The 19,494-nt window shown below is 39.9% G+C and overlaps 4 protein-coding genes and 1 pseudogene across 4 annotated transcripts; 1 reads left to right on the forward strand and 4 right to left on the reverse strand.

Moving 5' to 3' along the window:
- Positions 1–664: 664 nt before the first annotated feature.
- On the reverse strand, positions 665–2,660 carry znhit2 (zinc finger, HIT-type containing 2). The gene is made up of 2 exons (XM_059539261.1): positions 2,498–2,660; positions 665–2,351 (listed from the first exon to the last, which is right to left on the reverse strand). The coding sequence occupies exon 2, from the start codon at positions 2,295–2,297 to the stop codon at positions 726–728; it is 1,572 nt and encodes a 523-aa protein (XP_059395244.1). The 5' UTR covers positions 2,298–2,351; positions 2,498–2,660; the 3' UTR covers positions 665–725.
- Positions 2,661–3,360: 700 nt separating this feature from the next.
- Positions 3,361–4,553, reverse strand: mrpl49 (mitochondrial ribosomal protein L49). The gene is made up of 4 exons (XM_059539433.1): positions 4,413–4,553; positions 4,086–4,233; positions 3,801–3,925; positions 3,361–3,712 (listed from the first exon to the last, which is right to left on the reverse strand). The coding sequence occupies exons 1-4, from the start codon at positions 4,521–4,523 to the stop codon at positions 3,566–3,568; spliced, it is 531 nt and encodes a 176-aa protein (XP_059395416.1). The 5' UTR covers positions 4,524–4,553; the 3' UTR covers positions 3,361–3,565.
- A 360-nt stretch (positions 4,554–4,913) lies between these two features.
- Positions 4,914–5,791, forward strand: LOC132127527 (ubiquitin-like FUBI-ribosomal protein eS30 fusion protein; annotated as a pseudogene).
- Positions 5,792–5,917: 126 nt separating this feature from the next.
- dmac1 (distal membrane arm assembly component 1) lies at positions 5,918–6,617 on the reverse strand. The gene is made up of 2 exons (XM_059538985.1): positions 6,174–6,617; positions 5,918–6,102 (listed from the first exon to the last, which is right to left on the reverse strand). The coding sequence occupies exons 1-2, from the start codon at positions 6,373–6,375 to the stop codon at positions 6,038–6,040; spliced, it is 267 nt and encodes an 88-aa protein (XP_059394968.1). The 5' UTR covers positions 6,376–6,617; the 3' UTR covers positions 5,918–6,037.
- Positions 6,618–7,636: 1,019 nt separating this feature from the next.
- Positions 7,637–8,830, reverse strand: LOC132127141 (ubiquinol-cytochrome-c reductase complex assembly factor 3). Its single transcript, XM_059538801.1, has 2 exons — positions 8,565–8,830; positions 7,637–8,106 (listed from the first exon to the last, which is right to left on the reverse strand). The coding sequence occupies exons 1-2, from the start codon at positions 8,679–8,681 to the stop codon at positions 7,978–7,980; spliced, it is 246 nt and encodes an 81-aa protein (XP_059394784.1). The 5' UTR covers positions 8,682–8,830; the 3' UTR covers positions 7,637–7,977.
- Between the last annotated feature and the right edge of the window lie 10,664 nt (positions 8,831–19,494).

Genomic DNA, 19,494 nt, shown 5'->3' on the forward strand with positions numbered 1-19,494 from the left:
AGTCTAACGCACCTTTTGTTTGGGGTGTTCAGTAAATTCTGTCACGATATACATCATTCAAACCGACCAGTCAGGTTGTGAACGTATCACTACGCCTTTAGGTTTGCTGTCAAAAATGCCAATGTGAATGCTAAGTGGAACAGGACCAAATGTATCATTTTACTTTTTGGTCCGGACCAAATTAACCAAACAAACCGAACACAGAACAAATTAACCAAACAAACCAAGTGAGCACAGCCCACACTCCTGCATGATAATGATTTTATGCAGTCCAGGGTTGCCAGGTCTGGGTAACAAAACTAGCCAAATAGCCAATCAAAAATATCAAAATATTATATATCACTAAAAAATATCTGTTTTTCTATATCAATTGATAATTGCAGTATAATTTAATAATTTATTGCAACTTTTTTTTCTTAGGAATGTTGCATATTCTGGCTTACCACATATACCACATATATTGTTTTTATTTGCATCATAACATTGCTTTCTATTCAATCAAATGTTTTTAAAAAGTGAAAAATGTTGTATTATATTATTAAAAACATTTTGTTATCGTCAGTGTTCTGTAGTACAAGTCTCAAGTGTGGATTGCAGCAATAATGACATTTAAAGCCTCAAGAAATATCAGTATTTAGATTTAATTTATTCAGACACAAATACCTGTAATTCAAATAATTTTATTTAAAATGATTTATTTTTATTTAAAAATACATACAATACAGTCACTCAATTTCTTCTATCAAAGCTCCTTTACTTTTTTCCCGTCCCTTTTCCAAACATTTCTTCTCTCCTTCTAATCTCATCCTCTCCGTCTCCCTTCTCTCATAGTCCATCCACACACATCCTGCAAGACTCCTCAAAACTTTGGGATTCTCTTTCAACCAAGACTGAAAAAACTTGCACTTCTTTCCAGCTTGAAAATACACCCGCCTCATCTGCTCATCTTCTTTAGGAACAGAAGCCTTTGCCTTGCTCAAAGCTGTGAGCAGCTGGGACAGAGCGGACAGAGAATATCCCACAGCATCCTCTCTGCTCTCTCCAGTCAGAATATGAGCCACCGCTTCCACAGCTCGAAGTGGAGCTAAAGGGTCCTCACGATCAAAGTATCCTGCTGCAGATACAGCTCTCATTCCAGCGTCGAGAGCCTCGGAGACTGAGTTGAAGACCCGTCCGTCACCCAAAACCTCTGAGATGGAGAGCACCACCTGACAGAACTCGCACAACATCTCTGAGATATCTCCATTGTAGAGACACAGTGAAAAGGTGTATCCATAAAGAGCGTTGATCAGGTTGTACTGCACTAGAGGAGATGGGTTTGAAGATAGTGTGTGAAGAGGAGGGATTTTGGCACTTATTGGAGGGATGAAGCTTTTTAGTGATTTGTCTGATTTTATTTTATTGCTACTGACTTTCTTAATTTTTCTGTGTTTTTTATCATTCACATTGTGCATTTTTTTATCATTCTCAGACTGAAGTTCCTTGATAAGTGCTTTAGTATCTTTCTCATGCCGTTCCCACCAGGGGCTCCACAGGACAACCACTCCACCAATGCCACCTTCTTTCACCAGTCTCTCAAATTTCTTCTTTTCCTGGGCTGACAACAACCTCCAGAGCTCTTCCTCTGATAGAGAGTCAATATCAAGGCCTGCTAACTTTTCAGCCAAATCAGTTTCCTCTTCATCACTCCCGTCTTCCATTTCTCTGAGTTCTGCAAGTATTTCTTGTCCCTCATGACTGGTTTCATCCCCACTTGACTGAATCTCTGCTAACCGAGAAAGCAGCTCCAAAGCATGGGCATCTTTTTCGGTCACACTAGTTTCATCTTCTCCCAGGTTTCTTAACAAGTTCTCCATTCCTCCCTCGCTCTCAGCGCTCTGTCTGAGCCGGAGCAGAATTTCCTGCATCTTGCTTTTCCCCTCCTCATCTGAGACGCCTTGGGATTTCAGTTCCTGCAGCACAGACTCTTTATAAAACTCCTCGGAGCATGAAGAGTGACTCTGACTCCTGTAACAAGCCAGGCAGCAATATGGGACGTTACACCTCGGGCAAGTGTAACAGGACGGTTTGGATAAGCAGAGCCCACATGGTTTATGTGATGATGCAGCTGTCCCATCAGCAGGTGTCAGGAGAGCTTCGGAAGTCCCTCTTTGGGGGAGCGCGATCCCATCTTTGGTGGTGATTGATTCCGAGTCTGTTTCAGGCCAGTCACTGAGGTGTTTCTCCGTCCTCGGTGTAATATCAGTGATTAATGAACGAACGCACGCAGGGATTTTACGTCTAACAACAGGATCCATTAACCGCTAATTTACCGACGTAGATTGCATTGGTATTAATGTTCAGGTCTGCAACTGAAAGGAAAAAGTAATCTTTAATAATTAAGTATAATGTTGATGTGGAAAGTCTAAATATTCTATAAAGCATAACAGATTCAAATCAATTACGTTACACATCATCAACAACTCTCCTAATAAACGATTCGTAGTGTTTATCTTACCTGACAAAATTTTGTGTATGCGCACTTTGTTTCCACACACGTGCAAATATGTATATAAAAACTAGCAGATACGTCTGGAGGTGTTTATACATTTGCTTTCATATAAAGAGTCACGTTAGAATAACGTTTCTCGTCGCAACATGATGACGCATACGTCTTCTTGCTCCTCATGCCTCAAGACTGCGCAATATTTGCGCATGAAAGAAAGAAAAGGTGCATAGTAAGAATCGAAGTGTGTTGCACCTGCTGCCAATCATGTAACGCATGGCTCTCCAGCAGCAGTTATGCCTATGTTGACTTGCTTATGGATTTGAATAAAACTTTAAGAATTGAGAACTTTCTTGTTCTTGTGCTTTAGCTGGTTTGAACCATAACCTGGATTGAACCATAACAGATAGTTTGTTTATATGGCAAATCAATATTGACAGAAAAAGAAAAAAACATGTAAATATAAACCGTATTTCATGAAACCAGTTTTCATTTTATCAATAAATAAATAAAAAAAACACTAAATTATATGCTGTATTCAAAACTGTTCTCTCACCTTTATAAGAAAATCTACCTTTTGCTTTCACTGATCATCCTATAGTAGATTTTTTTGTTTGTTTTACTTTGATTTTGACCACATTCAAAGGTTTCACATTCATAAATTCAGTTTACAAATAAAAAAAGCTCTATGGTTTTGTTGACTGAAGTAATGCTGTAAATAGACGGTATTATTTTTGTAGTGGTTGTCCTTTTTCCCCCCGTTTTATTACTGTCTGCATAATTATATGATTTTTGCATTTGAACAAAAGTGCATGTATAATTTAGATACATTTACATAAAACCTTTTTTTCAGACAAAAGTATTACAAATAAGACTTAGTGAATACCTTACATTTATTTAAATCCTAAACAACAGGGACAACACAGAAACATTAATACAATAACAAAACACAGGTATTGAAAATGGTACGCTAATGATAATTTACAGTTTGTCCACCTGTTTAAGCAGGAGAGAAAACTATTAAACATTTCCTCTCAGCCTTTGTATTGCAGCTCAGTTCATTAGCTGTCAAAATCAAATTTAAAACCCCTTCTTCAATAGCCAGTCCTTCAGTTCTTTATCAAACTGCCCTTTAATCCTGATGGTCCCGGTTACTTCATTGACTTGTGTTGGAGGCTCTTTGCCTGTAAGCCCCAGCAGGAATTCCTTAACATCCTTATTCAGTGCCTGTAAATAATTGATAATCAGTTAATAAAAGAATTGGACTAATATATTACACACTGTTCTTCTGAAGAGGTCTGTTCATTACACTCACCCAGATGTCTCCCTCAATCTTTCTGAGCAGAGTGCTGTGCTGGTTACCATGTTTGATGTCCGAGTACACTGGCACATTGTGCATTCTGGAGCGACGGATCATGTAAGGCAGTGAAGGTGGCGTAGCTATATAATTAATAATAATAAAAACAGAACTCCATGAATGAGAATCTCAAAATGCTTTCCTGACAACAAAGATTAAACCACATCCATTCCTTAAAGCCAAGGCACCAATATTATGATTACATCCATTTTTCCATGTAATATAAAATACAAGTGTGTGTACCTGATGGTGGGGTCCATCCTGACGGAGCAGGGCCTTCATGTTTAGGAGGAGCTGGGATGCGTGAAGGAGGAACCAGTCTCTCCACGAACCTGAACTCCTCTGTGGATTCAACGAAGCCCCTTGATCCTTCAGCAGAGGTTCTTTCTGTCTAAAATTAAACCAAACCGTCTTGTTAAATCACTCAGTTATGTTTCAGTATCAAGTTTGCTGCTCGTGACATTTCAAGAACAAATCATCCGATGCAAATCTATACTGTGAGAAATGAAGCACAACTGATTTTTACACTACCTGAATAAATTATACGGTAAAAATGATTATAATACTAACTCTTAAACAAGCTCCAGTATTCAGTGAACGTGTGGCTGGATTAAAAACTCTGTAAGCAACCCTCGCAGCTCGGCAGACTGTCAAAGACATGCTTCTGACGGAGGCGGACATTTCTCTTGCCTCCAAGAGACCGGAAGGACATATGGGGGATATATGACGTCACGAGTTAGAAAATGCGAAAGGATCATATTTTTAAAGCTGAATTAAATCTAAATTTTTACAATGTTGTATACACGAAAATTGAAATTAAAACGCAGTGTTTACAATAAAACTGATTTAGAAGCTGCCCAGATAACTTTTATGTGGCTTTAATAAAACGCGCATGCGCAGGACAATACCTTCTAGAATCGCCTAAACGTTTCAGTTGATGTTGTGTTTGGCGTTCATGTTAGGTAAGTATTTTTAATATTTAAATTATAATATTGTTTATATTGTGCTGTTTGCAACGATTCCGTCAAACGGATTTCATGTTTTAATTATGTTTTGTGAAGACTGAACATCATGCAGTTGTGTGTTCGTGGCCAGACACTGCGCTCTGAATGGCTCAGAGACTGTTGCCCAAATCAAGGTACTTTCACTGACTTTTATACATGGTTAATTTAGACAAACTTGATTCCAGTTTGTAAGTGATTTGTTTTGTTTTCCAGGCTCAGATTGAAGCTTTGGAGGGCCTTGCGTGTGATGATCAGATCATTTCTCTCTGTGGGGTTCCTCTGGAGGATCAAACTCTGATCTGTCAGTCTGGGATCGAGGACTTCAACACTCTCGAGGTCACATCGAGGCTCTTAGGAGGTAAAGAGCAAATTGTGACTGTTTATCATGCTACTGGTGAAATGTCTGATGGATAACATTATTTTAAACTTCATTTGTATTGAAGGTAGTCAGAAGCAACTAGAATTTTTTTTTTTTTTGAGTAATTGATAACTCTGTCTCCCTTATGATAGATATCTTGGTTTGGATGTTTTCATAAATATAACCTGTTCCCACCCAAAGGCAAAGTCCATGGTTCCCTGGCAAGAGCAGGCAAAGTCAGAGGACAAACTCTCAAAGTAAGATACATGTCAACAATGTTTATATCCCATTATTTATATTTATATATATATATATATATATATCATCTTGGGCATGTACTGGTTTATTGAATTTATTCACTGATGATTATTTCAGGTGGACAAGCAGGAGAAGAAAAAGAAAAAGACCGGCAGAGCAAAGAGAAGAATTCAGTATAACCGACGCTTTGTCAATGTTGTTCCAACGTTCGGCAAAAAGAAAGGGCCAAATGCTAACTCATAATTGGCTTTTAAAAATGACTGTCAGCGTTCACTGCATTCCTGAATAATTCACTTTGGTTGACTAGTAGGTCTTTCCTGATGGGAAAATTTTTTTTTTAATCCAGGTTAATCATAAAAACTGATCATTTTGGGCACTTTATATACTATAATAATTTGTAAGGTATGTCATTATAATGATGTAATTAACTGAATCACTTCGATGAAAGAAATAGCTTTTGTAAGTTGCAAATAAAAACATTTAATGAAAACATTTCATTCTCATAATTATTTGAATTGAATAATCTATTGAATCATTCAATAGTTCATGTCAACATAGGAAGACCAAATGCAGAGCTATGCTGTTCTTGTCGTCTTCCCCACTGGATCAAAGATCACCACGATGCCCCAGGCTGCCAAACCTGCGGAGAGAACAGATCAGAGTCAGTTCTGATTTCACGTCTAATAACAGAGAGGACATGAGTGATCTCACCTGCAGCAAACATCATCTGAAGCACGGTGCCCATAGACGCGGGTCCGCCGTGACGTACGGCTCTCCGCGCGTGCATGCCCACGTACCCCCCTGAAACCAGCAGCGCACCTCCCGAGAGAAGTCGACAACTCCAGCAGCCCCCAAACAGCGGCGTCACCGTCGCGTGCGGTGCGACCGGACTCGGCTGCTCCGGGTTTGACATGTTCAGCTTGAACTGTTTAATATCCAAGCTCCTTTGTACTGGTCTCTGGTGTTTTTAACAAATGATGCTGTCAAATTTCCAAATCATGTGGTAACATCATTAACGTCCATACAGAAAACCGTCTACTAACTCCATCTCTCTGGGAGAAACATCGGGTCACGATGACCCTAAACACCGGAAGCGTTTAGCGAAGGTGCTGTTTTTGCATTCGTGCAGGTCATGGCTGTGCAAATATTGCGCAGACGCGATAACAGTGCGTGTAATGTTCATCATTTAGCAGGCTTGGGAGGGTTACTTTAAAAATGTATTCCATTACAGTTACTAATTAGGCTACTTCATAAAAAAAAGTGTTCTGTAACGTGATCCAAGTATCACAAAATGAAAGTAATGTAACTGATTACTTTTGAATTACTTCTGGATTACTTCAAGGTCAAATATTATTTTCAAAAACAACAACATCTATTAATTAAGAATTTCACAGCCCCGAATTAATATATATGTAAAGGACTATACAGACATCTAGTGCATGGTATTGGTATTACAGATTATTTTGTTTTATTTTCAAGAAAATATAATAAGAAAGAATTTAAGACAATGAAAATGTTTTTTCAACAGGAAAATAGAGAATACAAATTTTTTTTTTTTCCAAGCAAATATAGTAAGAACTGAATTTTTAGACAATGGAAATGTTTCTTCAACAGGAAAATAGAGAATACAAATTCTTTTTTTTTTTTCGATGAAGAAAGTGTTTTCGTTGCTGGAAGGCACAGTTTGCACTGTACAACCATGTTGTTTGCATTTTCTTCTTTGAAAACAAAATAGCAGCGGAATTTCCATGAAATGAACGCGTTTTTGCCCGCGGGCAGCATATCGTTTAGCAGCAGTGATTCAATCTGCGTCTGAGGAGATTGTAGACAGCTGTTATTAGCCCATGCACCAGCGGGTGGCACACGTGACTTGCGTGAGTCATTAATCAAGCTGCGCTTAATATAGTGTTATGCCAAAATACCGATTTATTCAGTTTTAAATGAAACCATTGTAATCCTGAAAGTATTCCCCCTTTTTTCAAAATGTAACTATAATCTGATTACTACGTTTTTTGACGTAACTGTAACGGATTACAGTTACTGGATTTTTGTATCCTGATTACGTTACGGCGTTACATGTATTCCGTTACTCCCCAACCCTGTCATTTAGCTTATTCAGTCTCGACGTATACTATTTGAAACAAAAGTGCTATGTATTAGTAAAGTGCACAAAACATGTTTAAAGTTTTATTTGCGATACAATCTCCAGAAACATTTATATCAATATATAAACAATGTGATCCATTTTGGACCAGCCATAAACCAGCTACTAGCAAATCATAAACTGGTCCGCAACACAGCTGCTATTTCAAGATTAATATTCCAGCAAGGAAATCACAATCAAAGCAAATTTTACAGAATGTACCATTCATGGCAGTGTTCATCAAGTGATGACATGGAGCATCTGCAGATCATTTATTTTTTTAACAAGTCACTGGCTTCCTGTTTAAACTCCTATGCATGTACAGATTGCTAATGGCATATGAGAGTCTGATATTTGTGCAAACGCATGCCTTCATTTCTCGCCACCGTATCCACGTGCAATGTTTTCATTCGTCTCGGCAGCATCCTTCAGAGCCTGAAGCACGAGGGCGTTTCTCTTTCTGGTCTCCTCCATCCGGACGGGATTGGCCTCTGGCAGATTCTGAAGAAGTGGATCAGGACACAACTCTAATCAGTTGTTTACAACTTCACATTATAATATTTGCGGGGATGTAAAAAACATCATATTATTTTATAATATTCTACACAAGATGTGTGATCCATGGGGATAAAACAACTATACTGAGAGCTGTGGGGATCCTTGTCAATAGCATCCAACAACTAATGTATTTCTCTCACTGCTATTCATCAGGAGGCGTCAAAGCGACCATAGGGAGTAACTATCACAATCAGTGTATAATAATTAAAAAAAAACATTTAATTTAATTCGTTTCCCCTCACAGTTAAAACCCTGCACGACCACGTTCATTATGAAACTGGCTGTTTACAAACAATCATTAACGTTACTTGCCAACAGTCGTGAAAGCAACACCCGACGATTATGTAAGTTAATCAACAAGGTTTATGTTTCTCATTAATAAAACTGCAATGTTTCATTACCTTTAACATTTCCCTTTTCCTGTCTTCTCCAGGTGAAATTATGGCCCACATGCCGTAGCCCACACCAACAAGCCCAAACACCCCGATCGAGGCCAGGGCGGTCCTCATCCCGCTCATGGTCTGCACGAGCTCAACGCAAGCGTCCAACTCAATAATTACACGCGTGGTATAAATGATCAAGCTCCCCTCGGGTCGCGAGAAATCCAAGATCAGCAACAACAGACCGCACACTGTCAGTTGACACGGCGCAGTGCATTCTGGGAGCCCTTTATTATACAACTTTTAACCTCTTACTGGCAGATAGGGCAGCAAGGATTGTGGATACGGACAGATGACGATCCTCTCACATTAGATTTATTATTATGGGATGGTTTGCAGTTATTTATGGGGTTAGAATTGTTGCATTATTCCAAATAAATAGATTATGATCCACAAATAAATGTAACGAGATTCACAAAAATATATCAAATTCACAAATGAATATAAAGAGTTTCACAAAAAAAATTAAAACTCACAAATAAATAAAATGAGATTTGCAAATAAAAAAAAATATATTTACAAATGTGTTTAATGTCACAAACACATCTCTACCTGGTATTTATTTGTGAACCGCTGTCTGTGCATTTGTAAATCACTGCACGCATTTGTGGATCGGTTCCTGTGCATTTGTGGATTTGAAACACTTCTAGCGTCGACGTGCAGATAAATCCACAAATAAGTGGACTCCACCCACCGTTTACTCAAGCCAATCAAATAACGGCCACATTGAGCTGACCAATCGTAGCACGTTATCGCTTCAACCAATCACGTTTTGGCTTACAGCCAGGGGAACTGCGGGAATAGACACCGAACTTGAGACCAACAACAGACAGTCAGGGCATTTCTCAATACCAAGTTCGCAGAGTCTGGACTTCCGTCCTTCCGAGTTTGGACATGCCAAGTTGGACTCAGAAGAACGAACTCTCGAGGACGGGAGGACGCGAGTCCAGTCATTCTACAAATGGAACGGCAGCGTACTTGATAGCTTCACTCAGCATGCATGTTTTACTTGAATTAACTTCTTTTTTATTTTCAATATATTAAATATATTAGTATTAAAAAACTAATATTTACCTACTCTGATTATTTTCACTTTATATTTATAATGAAATTGAATATAATATTAAACGACTGTCTCTTTTTTATTTTAAAAACTATTAAACATTAATATGTGGTTCAGGTAACATTAATACTGTGATTATATTTACGTCGTTCAAAATAAATAAAATATATGGAAACAACTGCCTCTTTTCATTAAGAACAATCTAGCAATAAACCCACTCAGCTACAATTTAAATAATACGGTTGAAAAGTGTAAATCAATTGTAAATAAGTGTAAATCAAAATGGAACAGCTTAGGATTGCCATTGCAATTGCTATTTATCAAGATGCTGAAGAGGAGGCTGCCGAACGGAGGAGACGAATCCTTCAAAGAAAAGCCAGGATGCAGCGGAGGATGGCGAAGAGACGTGCCATATTAGCATGTCTCTCTAGCATTGTACGTTTTTCTAATGATTCTTTCTTCATAAACTGCCCATATACTTATGTGGACTTAGTTAGGTATATCCAAATGAAAAGTCATAATAAAAATTTATTATAATGTATCATATAGGCACCCTATCAACAGACTACAAAGTACTATCTCACAAAAAGTTATGTAAACTATTGCAGGGATGTAATGAGACAACATTAGATTTTTCAGTATACCAAATAAACTGACAAGAACAATAGGTTTGACAGTTGATAACATTTAAATTAACTAGCTTACACTTCACACACCTTTTATTTGTCTTTGTGGTGCTCAAATAAGTTTATAGTTTATCATCTTTATATAGCTAGGTGCACATCATATTACTGCATTAACACAAACAGGACAATTTAATATCTATAATAATCATATAGGCTACAACTTTTAGACTCTGGGATGAATGTTGTGCTAGAGCTTATCAATAAATGAATGAAACCGAAATAGAGTATAAAGAAATACTTCACGAAAAGAGCAAATGTTAGAGGGAGATTTAATTATGGCAGATTTTAGTAAATTTTAGACAAAATCCTTAAAACAACTGAGTATATAGCTTATATTAAATCCAAAAATATAATAAATACAATGCAACGACAGTACATATAGTAACAACTTTTTAAAAGCAATACATATAACAAATACATAATACAACAAAAGTAAAAACATTCTTAATATATTATCTATATATTTTAACAGGAACAAAGTCCCACTCGCAGGTATTCACAGATCAATGACCAGGTACCAATCCTGGTCAAGTTTTTTTCTGGAGAGGATTTAAAGCCAGCTTTCAGGCTCTCCAGGAACAGCATCAACATGCTGGTACAGATGCTGCCCCGTCAAAAAGCCCATGGATGGAGCCGTGAAATTGAAGTACTTGTTACGGTTTATTGGCTTGCCTGTTGAGCATCCTACAGGGTCACATCAGATGACTTCAGCATGCCACTTTCAACAGTTTGTAGGACTGTTCACAATGTTGTGGAGATGATGACCATCCTCCACAAAATTATTCATTTTCCAAAAGCAGAGGAAATGGATGAGGTGGGGGGCCTTGCTGGCCATGAGGCATTCCGCTGTGCTGCTGGTGCCACATCAGGATTGTTCCTCCTGCAATGCCACAAAAAAGATGCTACATAAATAGAAAGATCTTCCCTTCCATCATTCTACAGGGCACCTGTGATGCTAAAGGCATATTTATAGATGTGTATATTGGCAATCCAGGCTCTGTACAGGATGCCCTTGTGCTGCACAGATCACCAATGTACCAGCAGGCTTTGTATTCACCAGCTGGATACTATCTTTTGGGAGATGGGGGATACCCTTGCTTGCAGCATCCTATTGCAATCATGACCCCATACCGCCAGCCTGTCGCAAGTAAGAACACTTTTTTATGTCAGACAGACAGACACACACACACGATAAACCAAATTTTTACTGTTATGAATTTGCAATACACTACACATTTTCTACACGATTTTTGATTAACAGGCCAAGTTGAAGCCCGATACAACAGGCATTATGCACAAGCACGGAACATCATCGAGCGCACTTTTGGGATGTTAAAAACTCACTGGCGTGCAATTTTCTTGCGGGCCCTAGAGATCAGGCCACTGTTCGCCCCAAAGGTGATTGGTGCCTGTTGTATCCTCCACAACATCTGTGTGATGGGAGGTGATCTCTTGGAGGAGGAGGAGGAAAGCCAAGGACAAGAAGACAGCGAGGATGGTGAGAATGCAGCAGTGGGTGAGAGGGACCTATCAGGGAACCATCTCCGAGGACGTCTGGCTGCTCAGCTTTCTTCTCCCGTGGAACTGCCTGGGTGTCTAACTGAACAGTACTACATCTAGACAGTAAACCTTTCCAGATGTTGTCATGTTCATTAAAAGAGCAACATAAACAGTTGAAATAGCTATGACATTAATTAGAAAGATAGGTATGAATAAATGTGCAAGTAGATGGGTATAGATACATTTATACGTTTTCTTAATGTTGGTATGTTCTTCTTGAGATTTAACTGCATGATTGTAAATAATTGTATACCACTATAGACATTGGATATTACATTATTTTATATTATTTGTGTTTTTGTTGTAAATATAAAGAATACACTGTTGCTATAACAATGATTTGCCAGGGTTGAAATTGAAACATTCATTTTTGTTTTTTTTATTCAAATAATCTATATAAAATCATTTATCATTAAATACAACATTAATTTAGAATTTATTAAGTTTTTCTAAAAGAGAAATATGTCTCTGCTCTGGCTGTTGCTGCCCTCTCTCTCTCCTCTTCTCTCGCCAATGCTTCTCTCTCCCTCTCCTCTTCCCTCTCTGCCTGTTCTTTTAGAAACTAAAGAAGAGCCTGGCTGTCCCGTCGCCTCTTTCTTGACTGCTGGCTACTCCTGGCTTCCACAGAAGGGGCTGAACCTGGTGTGCTGACTGAGCCACCTGTAGTGGCAGTGGGTTTGATGCAACAACTCGAGTGCTGCCCCTGGAGTGCAGCATCCATTGCAGTGTACCACTGCCAGGTGGCAGCAGTCACACTACCGGCCTCTACCCCTTTTCCTGTGGGTGGGTCCCTAAGCTCCTGAAATAAAGCAAAATGCTGTCATGTTCTCACCTCACGTTGTTCCACACTTTTAGACATTTTTTATTTTTGCTCTACACAGAGGAAGATATTCTTAAGAATTTTTGTAACCTAACAGTTTGAGGCACCAAAAAATTACACATGTCAGTGGTGCCCCAGAACTCTTAGGTTACAAATATTCTTCCTTTGTGTAAAGCAAAAAAAAAAAAAAAAAGAATAAATAAATAGTGTATACAGGTGTGAAACAACTTAAAATTGTAGGTGAATGGCAGAATGTTCATTTTGGGGTGAACTATTCTTTTTACAGTCTCAGAGTAAACAATGTAAACGGAGTAAACTACATTTTACAAAATAAAATGTAAGGGCCAATGCATCTATGTTAGGTTTCAAATATGACCGGAAAGTCTTTACACACATCTTGGTAAGCCTCTTTCAGTAACAGAAAGTAGAGAAACAGGCAGATTACCTTGTATTTATCTTTTAGGTTATTCAATTTTTTCTTTGCCTGTTTGGCAGTTATGGCCAAACCAGAAGTGGAACAAAATGCCTATAGGCAAAACAAACCCATAAAGATTTACATGATTCCACTTCAATAACGTATTCATTCTTATGGATGAAGACTGTCCAAATCTAGCTCCAAACCTTCAGACATGCAGGGAATTATACAAGCACTCAAAATGAATACTCACTCCCATCAACTTTTGGAGGAATTGCGCCTCCCGGTGAAAAGCCTTTCGTTGGCCGCCCGCCACTCTATCAAGGCCCGAGTTTCCTCAGCAGTCCCTTGATAAAAAATAATGCTTAATTTAAGTTGATGAAAAATAATACAATTATAAAAGAATTTGTAAAAAAAATGTAAATAAAGACAAGCAAACTATTTGGTTAAAATGACAAGAGCACTCTAAAATAAGGTTTGCATTTGATATAAGTATCGTTAGGCAAACGTTAGTTAGGAAACTTTTCCCTCAGGCAAAACAATTGCCCATTAGATATACCCAAAGCAAAATATATCAAATGTTTATCCACTACAGAAATGTTACAGGGCCTAGCTACTTTTTAGGAGGACTTGCCGAGGGTTAGGCTACTTTTCAACTCGTAAAGAAATCGTCTGAGCAAATTTTCAAATAGTTCCTTAAAATTCGACGGTAGCTTTGAAGTTTAAACAACATTCTGGCATCAAAGCTCTTAGAACTACGTTACATTTTGTGATAAAACAACAATAGTATTTCGAAATGTATAACTTACAGTTGTGAGTTTTCTCCTCCGCCATTGATGCTAACCTGGTTCGAGCTGAATTCTGGGTTATGGCCCGTATCAAGTCCGCACAAGTCACCTCTCCATGCATCCTCGGTAAAAGGAGCGGAGCAAGAACACATCCGGGGATTTGAACTGGACTTGGCTAGATGTGAACTTTGAAAAGGGAAACAGTACTTGGGCAGCGACTGATGACATTTCACAAGTCCACAAGTAACGTTACAGACAAGTACGCACAACATGGCCGATCAGGCAAGACGCCCCCCCGGATTTAAGCCAAAACGTGATTGGTTGAAGCGATAACGTGCTACGATTGGTCAGCTCAATGTGGCCGTTATTTGATTGGCTTGAGTAAACGGTGGGTGGAGTCCACTTATTTGTGGATTTATCTGCACGTCGACGCTAGAAGTGTTTCAAATCCACAAATGCACAGGAACCGATCCACAAATGCGTGCAGTGATTTACAAATGCACAGACAGCGGTTCACAAATAAATACCAGGTAGAGTTGTGTTTGTGACATTAAACACATTTGTAAATATATTTTTTTCTTATTTGCAAATCTCATTTTATTTATTTGTGAGTTTTATATTTTTTTGTGAAACTCTGTACATTTATTTGTGAATTTGATATATTTTTGTGAATCTTGTTACATTTATTTGTGGATCATAATCTATTTATTTGGAATAAAGCAACAATTCTAACCCCATATTTATTGATAATATTAAGTTTCACATAAAATTAAATCTTTCTTTCTTTATTCATAAAATTAAGTCAGTAAAGCAATTTGTGTAAAAATATAAAAAGAATGGAATGATAATGGTTTGGAAAGTATCCAAATAATGAATAGTAATGAATAATAAAGTTGTTACCTTTTTTTTTTTTTTTTTTTTTTTTTTGTAATGTGGAAATATCATCCATAACAAGACTACTCACAGAATATTGGATGCAGCAAAATATAACTTAATAATCAAATATTTTTCTTAATTTACAAAAAAAAAGAATATTAATTTAATTTAAATTATGTGAAAAATATGAATGTATGTATGACATTTAAAAAAATTGTTCACCCAAAAATAAAAATGTTCTGAAAATGTACTAACCCTCAGGCCATCCAGCATGTAGCTCAGTTTGTTTCTTCATCAGAACAGATTCACTGGTCACCAATGGTTCCTTGGCAGTGAATGGGTGCCGTCAGAATGAGAATCCAAACAGCTGATAAAAACAGATTACTGGCCAGAAGTGGCATTTTTAAGTTAAAAGATTTGTGTGGATTACTTATTGATTATTGGGATGTTTTTATCAGCTGTTTGGTCTCTGACGGCACCCATTCGAGGATCCATTAGTGAGCAAGTGATGTATGTAATTTTTTCCAAATCTATTCAGATGAAAAAACAAATAATCTACATCATGGATGGCTACCATATTTAAGCAACTTTTCATAGTTGGATGAACAATCTCTTTCAATGTTGTATATTCTCAAGGATGTCCAGACCTCTAATACAGACAAAATTATACATTTTATGCAGAGTGGGTTCAGACAATTAGCTAGCTACTTTACTTGCTTGGTACTTATATCAGATGATAGTTATCTAATGGTTTCCACAAAAAAAAAAAAGCATTTAATGGTTTAAAAAAGGGTCACTGACACTACAGTGTAGCCTACACTATTTGTGGAATGTGCTATGATGAGGTTAAATGGGTCAGGTATTAATCATTGACTATATAACAGATCATTACTTCAACAACAATTATGAAACACTGCTTTTTAAAATATTAGTCATCTTCAAGGGTCAAATTCATGCATTCTAACGCTGTACACTGGTTAAATAAGCAAGACATTAAATAACTCAACAGAAAACAGAACAGTTGAGAATAATTATACTATCCACCAGATGGCTCTAACATACTATCTGGTCTCAAATGTAGCTGTTCTAGTGTGTGTTTGTGTGACTCAGTGAGGGCTATGTGGGTGTACAGAAAGCACATAAGTGCTGATAATGTGTGTCCATCAAACTCAAGGTGCAAAATAGATAGCTGGAACGGAAGGTATGCATTAGTGTCCCTTTAAGCGACATCTTCTGGCCTGAACACATGTAGAGCTTTGTGTGAGGACTGGGTGAAGAAGGAGCTGGAAGCAAGTGCGAGTTGAACAATGTTTAATGAGACTATGAAGACAATACAAAACTGGAACACAAATAACGCTGGGAGGAAGGTACTGTCCAAGATGGTGGAGAGGAGTGATGAATCCGGAAGGTGGAGGTGAGAGGGCAGCAGGAGAGGGTGGCACAGGAACTGCGGGGAAGCGAGCCGAAGGTAAGTTGTGTTGCTTGATGGTGGTTGGGAAGAGTGGACGGGGTTCTGGGGGAAGACACGGACATCCAACGCAGAAACACACAAGAAAGCAAGACACGGGTTACAAACAGGAAACAACGCTCTCACGAACACAAGACGTTAGACAAGCCATTATATAGGGATGAGTAATGAGTGACAGCTGTTGCTGATGACAATTAACGGAGACGCCCACAAACTAATCAGTGCTGACGCGTAACACACAGACTTCACCCACAAAGTGCAAACCCAGAGATCAGGGTTTACCGACCGTGACAGTACCCCCCCCTCTAAGAACGCCTCCTGGAGTTCCCATAAGGGCCTACCTGCTGATTGTAATCATCAATAAGGGAGTGATCCAGTATGTCCCTAGCAGGTACCCAACTCCTCTCCTCCGGACCGTAACCTTCCCAGTCCACCAGGTACTGGAATCCTCATCCCCTCCGTCTCGAGTCCAGAATACGATTAACCGAATAGGTCGGTTCCCCATCTACGAGACGCGGCGGCGGGGGAACCGGGGTAGGCGGATTAATACGTGAATAAAACACGGGTTTAATTTTGGACACATGGAAGGCGGGATGAATCCTCCTGTACGCCGGAGGTAGTTTGAGGCGGACTGTCACCGGACTAATGATTTTGGTGATAGTAAACAGGCCAATTAATTTGGGAGCTAATTTGCTAGAGACAGAATGGAGAGGAATATTGTTAGTAGAAAGCCACACTTTTTGACCCACGACGTAAACGGGAGGCTTTGACCGGTGGCGATCTGCCTTGGCCTTAGTGCGCTCCCTCACCCGGAGCAGAGTCTCGCGGGCTCTGGTCCAGGTGCGGTGGCACCTCTGGACAAATGCGTGAGCGGAGGGGACCGCGACTTCAGATTCCAGACTAGGAAAAACTGGCGGCTGGTAACCTAAGCTGCACTGAAACGGAGAGAGGCCCGTGGCTGACACTGGTAACGAATTGTGAGCGTACTCCACCATAGAGAGTTGTTGGCTCCAGGAAGAAGGATTCTTGGAGACTAAACATCGCAACGTCCTCTCTAAATCTTGGTTGGCTCGCTCAGACTGCCGGTTACTCTGGGGATGATAACCCGAAGACAGGCTAACCGAAGCTCCTAGCAACTTACAAAATTCTTTCCAAAATTTGGATATAAATTGGGATCCCCTGTCAGACATCACGTCTACCGGGAGGCCATGTAGCCGAAAGACGTGATCTAGGACAGTGACCGCTGTCTCCTTGGCTGTCGGTAATTTGGGCAAGGGGATGAAATGTGCCGCCTTCGAGAACCGGTCCACTATGGTCAAAATGACCGTCATGCCATTAGAGGGCGGGAGGGCGGTAACAAAATCTAGTGCGATATGTGACCAGGGTCTCGAAGGGACAGACATCGGTTGAAGGAGCCCATAAGGAGGCCGGTTAGATGACTTACCACTGGCGCAAACTGAGCAAGCCAAAACTAAATCGTGGACGTCACGAGCCATAAGTGGCCACCAGAATCATTGTTTAACTAACCCCTTGATTCGGCTTATCCCTGGATGACAAGCAACGTTAGAGCAGTGACCCCACTGAATGACTTCGGACCGTAACTCCTCCGGCACAAATAAACGATTCGGTGGGCAACCGGGCGGAGGCGTTACCCCTTATAAGGCCGTCTTGACCTTCGACTCGACCTCCCATACGAGTGCTGAGACGACTAATTTCTCAGGTAAAATACACTCGGGAGTCACCGGGCGGGCGGAGGGATCAAAAAGACGTGACAAAGAATCGGGTTTGACATTTTTGGAACCCGGGCGGTACGATAGAGTAAAATCAAAATGACCGAAAAAAAGTGCCCACCGAGCCTGCCTGGAGTTGAGTCTTTTGGCAGTTCTAATATACTCTTAGTTCTTATGATCAGTCCAAACAATGAAAGGCACGTTGGGAAAGAACTGCTCCTACCCCCACCTCTGATGCGTTGACCTCCACCACGAACTGCCGTGTGGGATCAGGGGCTACAAGGATGGGAGCCGAAACAAACCGGCTCTTGAGGTTGGTAAATGCAATTTCGGCTGCATCCGACCACCTGAACGTAGTACTGGGGGAGGTCAAGGCCGTCAGAGGTGAGACTAGTTGGCTGAAATTGCAAATGAAACGTTGATAGAAATTGGCGAACCCCAGAAACCACTGTAGGGCCTTACGGGAATCTGGAGATGGCCAATCTATCACAGCCTTAACTTTGTAAGGATCCATACGTATTCCCTCGGACGAGACGATATACCCTAAGAAGGGGACAGACTGTGCATGGAATACGCATTTCTCCGCCTTGACAAAAAGCCCATTCTCAAGTAATCTCTGGAGCACTCGTCTGACGTGGTGAACGTGTTCCTGGAGAGATGAAGAAAAAATCAGTATGTCATCCAGGTAAACATATATAAACTGATCTACCATGTCTCTCAACACGTCATTAACGAGGGCTTGGAAAACCCCTGGCGAGTTGGAAAGCCCGAACGGCATCACCAAGTATTCAAATTGCCCTCTAGGGGTATTAAAGGCGGTTTTCCATTCATCCCCCTTCCTGATGCGGACCAAATGATAAGCGTTTCTTAAATCCAATTTTGTGAATACGGATGCTCCCTGTAACCTCTCGAAAGCTGAAGACATCAACGGCAAAGGATAGGTGTTCTTTATCGTGATGTTGTTCAGCTCTCGGTAGTCAATACAAGGTCGCAGAGAACCATCCTTCTTACCCACAAAAAAGAATCCCGCCCCTGCTGGAGAAGAGGAAGGACGGATGAACCTCGATGCCAAGGAATCAGAAATGTATTTCTTTATGGCCTCCCTCTCCGGAATAGAAAGAGAGTAAAGTTTGCCTTTAGGCGGAGACTTACCTGGCACTAAATCTATCGCACAGTCGTAGGGACGATGCGGAGGAAGAGAAGCAGCATGGGACTTACTGAACACCTCCTTCAGGTCCAAGTACTCTGCGGGCACGTTTGATAACACCATGTTCTCTTTCTGAAAGACAGAAACAGGCACAACAGGACAAGCAGAAACCAGACAAGACTCATGACAACTTTCACTCCACAATGTGACAGTGTTGGAACCCCAATCCACTCATGGATTATGTTTGATTAACCAGGGGTGGCCTAAAACAATGGGGGCTACAGGGGAGTCCATGAGGTAAAAGGATATGGTTTCACTGTGGTTGCCTAAGGTGAGTA

This window comes from Carassius carassius, chromosome 45 (genome assembly GCF_963082965.1).
Source record: "Carassius carassius chromosome 45, fCarCar2.1, whole genome shotgun sequence".
Lineage (NCBI taxonomy): Eukaryota > Metazoa > Chordata > Actinopteri > Cypriniformes > Cyprinidae > Carassius > Carassius carassius.

Excerpts from the sequence above, each read along its gene's own strand:
- znhit2 (XM_059539261.1), bottom strand. The coding sequence starts at position 2,297 with ATGGATCCTGTTGTTAGACGTAAAATCCCTGCGTGCGTTCGTTCATTA.
- mrpl49 (XM_059539433.1), bottom strand. The coding sequence starts at position 4,523 with ATGTCCGCCTCCGTCAGAAGCATGTCTTTGACAGTCTGCCGAGCTGCG. Across the intron at positions 4,234-4,412 it reads ATACTGGAGCTTGTTTAAGA|ACAGAAAGAACCTCTGCTGA; the intron begins GTTAGTATTATA and ends GTTTAATTTTAG. Across the intron at positions 3,713-3,800 it reads AGATTGAGGGAGACATCTGG|GCACTGAATAAGGATGTTAA; the intron begins GTGAGTGTAATG and ends AATTATTTACAG.
- LOC132127141 (XM_059538801.1), bottom strand. The coding sequence starts at position 8,681 with ATGAGCGGGATGAGGACCGCCCTGGCCTCGATCGGGGTGTTTGGGCTT. Across the intron at positions 8,107-8,564 it reads GGAAAAGGGAAATGTTAAAG|AATCTGCCAGAGGCCAATCC; the intron begins GTAATGAAACAT and ends CCACTTCTTCAG.
- dmac1 (XM_059538985.1), bottom strand. The coding sequence starts at position 6,375 with ATGTCAAACCCGGAGCAGCCGAGTCCGGTCGCACCGCACGCGACGGTG. Across the intron at positions 6,103-6,173 it reads TCAGATGATGTTTGCTGCAG|GTTTGGCAGCCTGGGGCATC; the intron begins GTGAGATCACTC and ends TTCTCTCCGCAG.